At 29.3% G+C, this 12,660-nt stretch overlaps 1 protein-coding gene across 1 annotated transcript; it reads left to right on the top strand.

The window, feature by feature from the left end:
* The first annotated feature begins 1,848 nt into the window (after window positions 1–1,848).
* LOC131642494 (B3 domain-containing transcription factor VRN1-like) lies at window positions 1,849–4,937 on the top strand. The gene is made up of 8 exons (XM_058912737.1): window positions 1,849–1,990; window positions 2,089–2,515; window positions 2,772–2,918; window positions 3,421–3,515; window positions 3,605–3,878; window positions 4,014–4,085; window positions 4,555–4,616; window positions 4,701–4,937. Exons 1-8 carry the CDS (start codon window positions 1,934–1,936, stop codon window positions 4,935–4,937), a joined length of 1,371 nt encoding a protein of 456 aa, XP_058768720.1. The 5' UTR covers window positions 1,849–1,933.
* The last annotated feature ends 7,723 nt before the right edge of the window (window positions 4,938–12,660 follow it).

Here is a 12,660-nt window from a genome sequence, read left to right as displayed (position 1 = left end):
GAAAGTCCGCATGTAAGATAAATAAATTTTAAAAATATATAAAGCGCCAATTCAATTGGCACCACTATTTAAATATAGGAGGGATGTCAATTGTTTTTTAGTGTCTATTTCATTTGAATGTTTTATTTGAAACATAGTAATATTGAAAAGTATGATAAAAATATAAATATATTGAAATAAAGTATTGAAAATTTGGTTATTTAGGAAAAAAAATTCTAATGGAGAATAGATGGTTTAAATGAAATAAAAAACCTGAATTTTAAATAAGAAAATAAAAATTCATGACTTTTAAAGTTCAAATTTTCATTCCTGAAGAGGCAGACTGTGTGGAATGCTCCTATTCCTTCCAATTGCTCCTGGATCATGCGGGCTATATTTGATAGGAGAAGCGATGTCCACGAACACCAACAAACTTGGCAGATGATGCAGGCCAAGGGTAAGTTTACTATGAAAACCATGTATGACAAACTGATCCCTGATGTTCCTACTGTGAGCTGGAGTAGGCTTATTCAGCATAACCAAGCGAGGCCTAGAGCAATTGTGAGCTTATGGTTAGCTTGTCAGGATCGAATGGCAACCAAAGTTAGGCTAAAAAGAATCGGATTGTTACAAAATGATCTATGCAGTTTCTGCAATGAGGCTCCTGAGGATTTTAATCACTTACTCATTGACTGTAGGATTGGTTCTGAGGTGTGGAAGAATGTGATCCAATGGCTGCAAGTGAGGCATACCCCGTGTAACTGGCAGGAGGAACTCAACTGGCTAGTTAATAGTAGTCGTGTGAAGGGTTTTATGCAAACCATGATCAAGCTCTCGATTGCTGAAACTGTGTATGGGCTGTGGATATACAGAAATACCAATATTTTTGATAGGGATAAAGTGGATAGTACTCATACTGTAGTTAGGAAAATTGTTGATATGATAGTGCAAAGAGGTTGGATGAAAGCCAAGTATAGAAGCAAATTGGCTTTACTCATGTTATAGTTTGTTTAGGATGGCAACTATTTGATTGCCTGACTGTTTTGTTTCTTTGATATATATATATTCACTCTGTTATTTCAACAAAAAGTTCAAATTTTCATTTCAGTCATTAAATATTTCTAGCTAGTAGAAATAAATGAAGTACTAAATATGATATAAATAAATAGAGATGAAGTGAGTTGGTTCAACCATATAGGGTAACTAGCCATCCAAGCATCCCATTCTTTAATTTAACAACTCTTTCTATTTAATACTTATGTAACTTTGTCAATACTGAACCATAAATACAAGGAGTAACTAGCAAAATGACAAGAGTAAGAGTAAAAGCAGTATCTTAAAATATTGTACATTATTGAACCATCAAAAGTAGTACGAAGTAAATTTGGATATTGCTAGTAAGAAGAAAATGCAACAAGACAAATTCTATAATGTACATTTAAGACAAATTTTGTATAGTAATGACATCCTATGTTTTTTTGTACAAACGCTGAGGGTAGGCCTCACCAACCACACACCAATAATAATTGATTATATTTAAGATCTATACATTCCCTTATCATGTTTATCTCTCAGAGTTCACACAAATTTACTTCTTAGGTTTGCATGCGTTAATTTGAACCAGTGGATCGATATATAGGAAACAATAGAGATTGTGGAATCATCTTTAAAACATATACTGACCAGCAAAATTGTACAATATTGAACCATCCTAATATGAATTAAATTGTACAATCTCTAATATATAACAAATAAATGCCTCACCAACGACACACCGATAAAAATAAATTACATTTAAGATCTATACATTGTACAATCTCTGTACATCCTAATATTGAACCTTATCATATTTCTCTTTGAAACCCTACCACCAACAAAACTACATAACACTCACTCAAAGTGAAAAGCATCAAACCTCACCATATCTTCAATCCAACTAACAAGCTCCAAGAACATGGCAACTCAAAAACGTCCAGATTTTCATAGAGCAATAATGCAGAGTAAACAACTTGTAAGTATATCTTGTATTTGTTTATATATGTACCATTTTATTTATTTATTTATGTTCTTACTTTCTTATGTTTATGTTTTTTATTTCACGTGTTGCAGAGACTTCCCAAGTTTTATGCCAAAAATTATTGGAATGGAACTCCTAATCCAATATTTCTCATACTTCCGAATGGTATTCAACAAAAAATATTTTGGGAAGAACGTGATGGTGATATTTGGTTTCAGAAAAATTGGGAAGATTTTGCAAAGTTTTTAGATATTGGATATTTATTAACTTTTAAATATATTGGTGGATCATATTTCAAAGTTAAGATATTTAATCAAATTTGCTTAGAAATGAATTATTCTATCATAAGATGTGTAAATGAAGATAGGGAAAGTAAAGAGGGACCTAAAGAAACTGTTGAACTGAGTGATGAGAGTTTAAATGAGGTTGAAGAACTTGCACAAACTAGAAGGAGGAAAATTAACAAAAGAAAAAGGAAAGTTGATTCAGATTTGAATACTGCTCAGCCAAAAATTTTAGGTTAGTTTTCTTCTAATTTTTTTTCCAATTTCATGCTTTATTTATTTTTAATAATTTCAACTTCATGTTTTTCTTATTCATATCCACTTTTAGAGTTTTGTTTTTAATTTTAAAACCTAATAAAAATGGATGTAAAATCCTAAAGAGTTTATTTGAATTAAAAAAAGAGTTAAAAAAACAAAATTATGGTTTTAGGTATGTTACCAAAGATCTCTAATGTTGGAATTAGTATCTAATATAAGTTTAGGATTTGTAGATGAAGTTGCTGGAAGTAAAGAAGGAGTTAAAGGAACTCGTGAACTGAGAGATGAAAGTTTGGATGAGAGTGAGCAACATAAGCAAACTGAAAGGAGAAAGAATAACAAAAGAAAAAGAAAAGTTGCTACCCAACCAAAAATTTCAGGTGAGTTCATCTGATTTTTTTCCCTTCAATTTCATGTTATATTTATTTATTTATTTATAATAATTACAACTTAATCTTTTACTTATTCATATTCTCTTTTTTTTGTTAGATTAATGTTCATAATTTATTTTCTTTTAAACATTACTTAAGTTATAATTTTCAATTATTTTAGAAGTTCTCCCACTGTACTATTATTTTAAACGAGTTTAAAGAAAATTATCAAAACTGCTTAAATTGGATGAGGAGTTTTAAAAATATTATGTAATTTATTATTTATATATTTTAAAAAATATTTTTATATAGTAATAATAAATGTAAAATCATTATTTTTTCTGAAAATTTTCCAAAAACTATCAATTTCAATATTCTGAATGTAACATTACTACATGGATTCAAATCGTAAATCCAAAATCATGGTTCTTATTATGTTACTAATTAAGAATTCTAAAGCTGGAATTAGTAATAATTTGCATATAATGATTTATTTTATTTTATTTTGTAGGTAGAAAAAGAAAAGACATAGTTAAGGAAGTTAACAACAATAGTCCATACTTTGAAGTTACACTAAAACCATCCTATGCTAAAGGCTATATGTTGGTAAGTATTTTATCTAAAATGTCTATTAATTTTGGTTTTAGTTTATTAGTATTAACTATTAATAAAGGATGGTTCATGAATTTAAACAGAGGATTCCAATAGTGTTTACGAGAAAATATTTCAGAAAGAGTGAAAGAAAAGCAATGTTAAAGTTTGAGAATGACATGGCTATGGAAGTGATTATCGAGTATAATAATGACAACGGAGGATTTAGTATGAAACGTGGTTGGAAGAAATTTACAGATAAATATAATTTAAAAATTGGTGATGTTTGTAAATTTGTGATGACATCAGATCAACCACTTTCGTTTTCTGTTACTTTTACTCGAGTAAGAAAGGAAAAGAAACTTAAGAAGTTTTTAGGTATTTCCTTTTCTTTCTTTCATATTTTTGTTTGCTTTTTGTTGGTTAAAATATTTTTGAATTATATTTGATTAACATCTTTCATCTATATTTTATTTATAGTCTTGATTTTTTTATTCATGAATTGTTATATAGGTGTATCTTTAAGTGATAGTACAGTTGCAAAGAAAAAAAGTGTGGGAGAAACTTCTAGAGGAAGACCAAAAGGTATTTTCTTCTAATTATTTAAAAAAATGAAAACTTTTTTATGTAAAGATTTCTTAAATGTTTGTAATTTTAAATAGTTCTCTGAAACAACTTTTTATTTATTTGATCTTTACACTTATAAATAATTTAATATTTTTAAACTAAAGAGTTTTTATATTGTATTGTTAAACTTTAGTTTAAAAAAACCCACAAAATTTAAATAACGTGATTCTTAAATTAGTTTTAGACATGCTGATTAAGTTTTAAACGATTTTAAATTTGTGATAGGGCTTTCAAAAAGTATATAAGAGTTTAAGGATTTAGTTAATTTTTGTTAATGTAAGAATCTAGCTAGAGAGTAATGATAAATTCAAGAACATAATTATAAATTTTGAGTAGAGTGACATATCTAAAAATGCCTAACAAATTGAGCACTTTATTTTTAATATAAAATTATTTATTATTTGTTGACACTTGTGTGTTTATGCAGGTTCAAAAAGTTGTAATGTGATAAATTCGTCATTTAAGCTTTTTGTAAATTGCCTGTATCCGGTATGAATTATATAAATAACAGTTACTATATATATCAATATATATGAATTTACATATATAATTCTTTTTTTTTTGTATTTGTAGAAATTTCCAAAAAAATTTATGGATGGGCCAAAAAAAATCGTAAAGCTGAAAATGAAAGAAGAATCATGGTTGGTAAAAGTTAATTATTATCATAGTATCCAGGGATGGAGATTCAGTGGAGGTTGGTTAAAGTTTAGGAAAGATTGTATGGTGGAGATAGGAGATACCTGTCTCTTTGAATTAACTGATAACAAAAACATGGTGTTTGATGTTTCATTTGTAGAAAAGAACACATGAGTTGTTGAGTTGTTTGCTATGTTATTTTGTTATGTAATTTGCTATTTTATATTTAATTCTAAGTACCACTATCATATATATATATATATATATATATATATATATATATATATATATATATATATATATATATATATATATATATATATATTTGTTATGCTTTTTGAACTTCTTTATATTTTAGATCAATCTCCATCTCGAATCCTTTAAAACATGGCTTGAATATATATATATATATATATATATATATATATATATATATATATATATATATATATATATATATATATATATATCATATTTTAATACTTATTTGATGTTAAAATTAATTTTGGTCATTTATAGACACTTTGATTTAAGTTCTACAACATATTTTTGATAAGGGAATTCCTCATTCCACTCCTATACCTTCTCAGGTGCCTTTGGCGCAATTACTTTTTTATCTCCAGAATTCGAAGATTCATTTTCGAACGCACCTCATCCATTATTTTAGAGGTGTTTTCGAAATGCATCTCTGAATTCACTTTTTTTTTCAAAATCAAAGGTGTTTCTGATATACATCTCCGAATAAATCTATTTTTTTATTTTGGACTTTTCAGAGATGCATCCTCGAGGTGATTAGACAGACAACACCGACAGTTTTAAATGGGTGTGATTGAAGCGACAATTTTGAACGAGTGTGATTGCACTGACAGTTTTATGTTGCCCATAATGAATCCTCAACATTATAAATATGGGCCATATGTTGTTGAGAAAAATATCAGATTTTAAAAAAAAGAAAGATCCCGTGAAGTTTTCCATTCCGGATGAATGCTGGAACTTTAAGACATTGACATCCAATTTGAATGAAAATTTGTTTGATACTGTTAATAGAGTGGTGAGGAAGATCTCGTACGGTGCAGACTGGAGCAAGCATATTAATGGAAGGGTAAGTTACAACTTTGTTGACTTTGTTGAGTTAAAGTGTGATGCCGATCGATATTAAAGACATGTGAAAATCACACAGCCGTAAGATAACTAAGGGGCCGATCGAGTTCAAAGTGCAGATCAGAAGATCTGTCGATGACGTCATGAAGATGCTTGAATGTCTATAATCATTTGATAGAGTCTACGTTTTAAAGTTTTAATGTTTTAATGTTTAAATATTTTAATGTTGTAATATTTTAACAGATGTTTTTTGCAATTATTCCAAAAATGTTATGTTTCAAAACTATGTTATAATAAAAGTCGTTGGTGCTAACAAGTCTTAGTCAAAATGATACAAGTAATACAACGCTAGTAACTATTTATTCCATTCATGTTTTTATTATCCGTATCAAAAGTTAACTTTGATAATTATTATTTTTAGAAAATTTGAATTTTTTACTTAGCCCTTTCGGTGAATTTTTTCAAAATATATAAAATTATTTAAATATTTTTTTATTTTTTAAGTATTTATATTTATATTTATAAAATAAAATAATATAGTTATTTAATTAATAATATAAAAATTATATTTTAGTTTTAAAAAAATTATTGAATTAAAATTGTATATATTTAATTATATATCTTGATTAATACAACTAACAATATAATTAATATAACTGATACACCTTGATTTTAATTTTTTTTTAACAAATATTAGGTTATTTTTGAAACACGTCTTAGAAAAATCCTAAGACTAAATATTAGAATATTTCACAAATGCAACTCCGAAAATACCTTAATTTTAAGGTGCGCTCAGAAATGCATTTTCAGAGGATATTTTGGAATTTTCAAGAGGTTTTTTCCCACCGCCAAGAAGAAAGAGAAATTTCCTTTTGGTAAAGCCTACACTATCAAAATACTTTAGCAACGTTTTTGGAATAAGTAACCCTTGCAGTACCAACAGTAACGTTTAATAAATGTTGTAAGTATATACTAATGGTATATAAAAAGAGTCAAGCCAATACTTTATTTTAGGAGTGCACAATTTTTTTTCCGTTTCTTTTAATTTTCATTATGATGTATCGTCTTAAATTATATATGTAAAATCTTATGGAATTAGTGTACAAATTTTAATGAAGAACTTTTCAAGTTAACTATTCCATGTGTTAGAAAATTAATTTCAATCAAATGGAATCGAGGCTAGAATCGTGTACGGAACACTTTCCTTATAGTATTTCAAGCACTCCCAATTTGTCTTGGAGTTTCTACGCAGGAATACCCAGGATAATTCAGCCTTCTCGAGTTTGTGCAAGACCGGCGAAAACTCGAATGTAGCGAAGAGTGCTCTGGAATTATTTTGGAGGATTTGCATTTTGTGTTATTGATTTTCTGAATTCATAATGAATTATTTATAGGCCATATTGGTATTGTTTCACAAGGTAGCGACCCTTGGTGAAACAATCTCTTTTACCAAAAGTCACAATGATTGGCCTATAACAACACACTTCAAAAGTTGCATGGTTTCATTCTACAACACTTCATGAAGTGTTGCCATTTTTCAAATCCACTTCTCTTGTCATTTTGGAACAACTATCATATTATTAATTATTATTAATAATTTACAACAATCCCCCACTTGTTCTAATAATGACAAGTACAATTCCAGAATATAGAAAGCAAAAGAGTGTTAATACAGTTAGGTATCTTTCGATTTGAACTTAACCTTAGTAAAGACAACGCAAAGCCTAATCGGAACGTTAGGTAGCTATGCTTTGAACTATTATCCCATGTGATTAGACCGGCGTTACTATACACACACTCTTTAAAGGTTCTTCGCCTACATATCTCGCCTAGCACTATTTATGGCCATGTGCTTTTCCTGTTTTCATGAATTTTTCATGAGAGAAACTCAAACTCTCACTTTAAGACGGCACCATCTTGAAATTCATATAGGTGAAGTTCAGTTTGTATCTATTTCTTGAGATACATATCCTCCTCGATATAGAACTTCATTAAGAGTTTTAGAAAACTCAACCCTCAATTATGTAATAGTCAACATTGTCACAAAATGTTGCACTAACTTCCAAATCAACGACTTGTTGTTACCCATTGAATCTTAGGTTAAGATGTATTAACTTCAGATTGGGTTGCTATCATTGTCGGAACGCTTATTCAAGGAGTTTCAACCTCACACCTCTCGAGGTTGTTTTTACTAAATCCCTGGCCAGTAGTTTAGTAAATGAATCATTCAAACTATTGATCGATCGTATATATGTGAATGAAATGATTACATCTTTAATCAATTTTTTCACAAAAGAATGTCTAAGGCTTCAGTGCCCAGACTTTTCAATTTACACTTATCTGAATTCTCATGCTAAATTGGCATGACTATCACATTGTGTTAACACCTTTGAATATTATCTTTAGCCAATGGAACTTCCAACAGAAGGTCTTTCAACCATTAAACTTCTTTGACCAGTGGAAGCGAAATCCACACACTATGACTCCATGGTCAAGAGAGTGATGCATGTTTGTTTCTTGCTCTTCCAAGAAATCTCACCCCCAACTAGTGTTAATATCCACTTAGTTGTAAATTTATGATCTCCAATACTCGATATCCAACTCATATTGGTATATCCTTCTACGATGGCAGGAAACCTACCATAATGGAGGTCAAAATTTGGTTTTAAACGATAATCAAAATCCTTGTGATGTCCTTCCAATACTCACCATTTGAATTGCTAGTAAATCTACTCATTTACTATTTGCAACTGCTATATCGCATATAGTACATTGCTTTAGAAAACCAATTTCACTTGTGTATTCTAATATAGCCATAACTCTTCCATCATCATTTTGACACTAAGATCAAATTGAATATTCAGTTTTGAAATGTGACCGTTTGAAGTTATCAAGAACTTTCTCAACAAAGTGTATTTGACTAAGTTCATAACCCCCACTATTTTTGCATTACTTTGATCTCCAAAAGAGTGTCAACTAGTCCAAGATCTTTCATCTTGAATGTGGTTTTCTCAACCCCCACTCTTTCGCTTTACTTTGATCAAAAAGAGTGTCCACTATTTCAAAAAATTTCATCTTGAATGTGGAAGCTAGAAACCTCTTTGTTTCTAAGATTTCATTCATCTCGTTGCTAATGATCAACATGTAATCAACATAGAGACAAAGGAATATCACAATATTCTTACACAACTTTGTGTACAAACACTTATCACAAGAATTAGATGAATAAGTTTTTTAGATAATCATGCATGATGATGCAAGAAGGCTTTTAGATGAACTGAGAGATAAAATTATGAACAATTTAAAATAAATAGTATGAATTGCAATGAGTACCTTAGTTATGTTCACTTCTCTCAAATATTCTCTTGAACTTCTATGTTCTACCTTCTTGATTAACTACATCATTGATGTGCATGACACTTTTGATCCTTTTCTTATTTGATAATCTTTGTCTTCATCAAAACTAGATATAAGATATATTCTTCACAATCTCCCCCTTTTTTATGATGACAAACTCTTTGAATTCTTGTTTATAAGATTGAAAATTCTCCCTCTAACTTGAGTGTCTCCCCTTTAGTTTGTGCGTCTCCTCCTTAATCGGAGAATCTTACAATGACAAATTCAAACTTTTAATGTCATTGTTTCGGTGTTTTTTTTTAATCCATACAAGGATTTAACAAGCTTGTACACTATTTGTTCATTAACAGGAAGTATATAACCTTCTGATTTCTCCATGTAAATCTCCTCATCGAGATCTCCATTTTAGGAATGTCATTTTGACATCCTTTTGATGAACTATAAGTTCATGCAAAACTAATGCAAACAATACTCTAATTGTTGCCGTCCTTGCTACTAGTGCATATGTGTTTAAATAATTAACACATTCCTTTTGTCTAAACATTTGGCTATTAATCTAGACTTATAGGTGTTTAGTGTACCATCTTTATGATACTTTCTTCTAAACATTCATTTGCATCCAATGGATCTTGATCTTTTAAGTAGATCGACAAGTTCCAAGTATGGTTTGACATTATTAAATTTATTTCATCTTGGATACCATCCTTCCAAAAGGAGGGTTCCATTGAAGTTACTACTTCATTATGAATCTTAGAATCATCTTCCTACTTGAAGAATAATTGGAATCTTAAGAACAAAATTCTCATTATTTCCTTCTATTTGAAGAAATAAGTCGAGAATTAATTTTGTTCGGTCTTAGATCCTGAGTCTTTCGAACTCTCTTTCTTAACCTAAGTTCGAGTTGTTTTTGAACCATCATCGACGAACTTTCGGTTTGTGTTTCAATAATTTGTGGATAACCTTTCTCACGAGGTTCTTCAAATGTAGGAATCTCGAATTCCACATCCTCCATGAAGAAAATTCTCATTGAGACAAACATTTTATTTACATAATAAAACTTCAATTTTATAATTTGAAATTATAAACTTTAATTTCAAAAATAAATGTAACTTTTACAATCATAAAAATTGACATTATCTCCCTTAAGGTAGCAACGGTTCATAATCATCTAAAAGAATGCATTGATTTGTTCGTACCAGTTTGAATACATGTGCCCTTTGGCAACACATCCTTTGTTCGAATGTAGCGGCAAGTAGCAACTTTTCACTATTCTTTTTACAAGATTTATTAATTAATTTAACAAATAAATTCCAGAAAATTTCCAAGCAAAAAATTCAAACTAAAAACCACCGGCACAGTAACAATTAATGTGAGTGGCTATCAGAAACTTTATGTAAAACACAAACAAACTTCATACACTAGAATTATCACTTTTGCTATTATCATGTATATTTAATTAACTCACAACACCCATTATTCCATTAATAATTTGTTTCCAGATTTCAAGGTTGTTTCTCACTAAGCCATTATTCTGAAGCGAAACTAAATGCATCATAATATGCAAGTAATATATATAATTCACCCATGAAGAGTTTATATATCATTCAACAATTATGGCACTACAATTATGGCACTGTAACGTAATCAAAGAAAATGATGAAATGGAGAACGTGCATAACCGAGTTATAAACATAGATTAATTATTACCAGAAAATTATAATATCGACAAAACAACTTTGATACAGTAAAGCTTCGTATTATAATTTATAGAACAAACAAGTACCTGGATTCTTGATGTAGAATTTTATTTTATTTTATACGGAAGCCTCGCTTACCATTATTTGAGATATTATAAGATTGTTAGAAAATTAATTTCAATCAAATGGAATCGAGGCTAGAATCGTGTACGGAACACTTTCCTTATAGTATTTCAAGCACTCCCAATTTGTCTTGGAGTTTCTACGCAGGAATACCCAGGATAATTCAGCCTTCTCGAGTTTGCGCAAGACCGGCGAAAACTCGAATGTAGCGAAGAGTGCTCTGGAATTATTTTGGAGGATTTGCATTTTGTGTTATTGATTTTCTGAATTCATAATGAATCATTTATAGGCCATATTGGTATTGTTTCACAAGGTAGCGACCCTTGGTGAAACAATCTCTTTTACCAAAAGTCACAATGATTGGCCTATAACAACACACTTCAAAAGTTGCATGGTTTCATTCTACAACACTTCATGAAGTGTTGCCATTTTTCAAATCCACTTCTCTTGTCATTTTGGAACAACTATCATATTATTAATTATTATTAATAATTTACAACACCATGTACAAATTTTGACTACTAGATATTTCGTGTTGGGAGACGAAAAATTATGTAGATATAACTCAAATATTGGCCACTAAATTATTTATTGATTAAATTAGAGACCTATTTGTCAGAATAAAATCTAATTAGAAATCCATATAATTGTTACTAGTCTGAGCAACAATAAATTGTTATATATAATTTGTTTTTTTTCTAGTAAATAGTTGTTATTATTATATATTTTAGATAAGTGTTGTTAAATAATCAACATATAAAAAAATTAAAAAAAATCATGTTAATATAATAAAATTTTGATGCCCTAGGTGGTACTGGTAGTTTTGGTTGCCTACCCCTAGAACCGACATTGCTTTCTAATTATACGACTACACAAAAAAATAGAGTATTAGGATAATTGTTTATGTATTGCGACGGTTTTGACTAGCAAAATATGGATTGCGGTAGTTTCCCAACCGTCGAATAACTTGGTGTCATGAGCTTGATTAGCGACAGCTTAAATAAACATCGCTCCATTGTCGTAACTATGACACATTTTATTAAACAACCTCCACATGAATATCGCGACAGCTCTAAATTGTTGTTGCTAAAAAATTATAATAACAAAAATTCAAGGTTATGACGGTTTGTAACCGCCGCTATTTGTAAAATTGTTTTAAAAATTTAATCTATTTTAATTTACAAATTTCAATGAATATATTTCTAGAAAAACTAAACTACATTCTTAATTAAAATTCTAAAATAATTCATTAATCAAATTTTAAATTTCACATCCATATAAAATAATAAACAAATACCTAAGTCATAGCTACAAGAACTATTATTAATTTGATGGTTATAATAAAAATATTAAATAAGTTCATGCAATTGATAGTGCTTCTAATTTGTTGAAAAAGCTAGTTTGATGGACATTTACACAATCTTCTCCATAGTGAAACAAAATAACTGACCCATTACCATCATAGATAGGGTGATTTATGGCAAACTTTTAGACACTCCAGGTTTTTCATTAAACATCTTTGTAGAAAAGATGAACTTGTCACTCATAGATAGGGAAAGTGATCTAAAACCTATAACTTGCAAAACCAAAAGGAAAGAAAAATTTGTCACAACATGACT

The sequence above is a fragment of the Vicia villosa genome, unplaced genomic scaffold (assembly GCF_029867415.1).
Source record: "Vicia villosa cultivar HV-30 ecotype Madison, WI unplaced genomic scaffold, Vvil1.0 ctg.005127F_1_1, whole genome shotgun sequence".
NCBI classification, from domain to species: domain Eukaryota; kingdom Viridiplantae; phylum Streptophyta; class Magnoliopsida; order Fabales; family Fabaceae; genus Vicia; species Vicia villosa.
Note: the sequence above shows the minus strand (reverse complement) of the source record. Positions and strands in the feature narration are given on the sequence as shown.

Coding starts and splice junctions, on each gene's coding strand:
- LOC131642494 (XM_058912737.1), top strand. CDS start 1,934: ATGGCAACTCAAAAACGTCCAGATTTTCATAGAGCAATAATGCAGAGT. Junction 3,516..3,604: donor ATGCTAAAGGCTATATGTTG/GTAAGTATTTTA, acceptor GAATTTAAACAG/AGGATTCCAATAGTGTTTAC. Junction 3,879..4,013: donor GAAACTTAAGAAGTTTTTAG/GTATTTCCTTTT, acceptor ATTGTTATATAG/GTGTATCTTTAAGTGATAGT.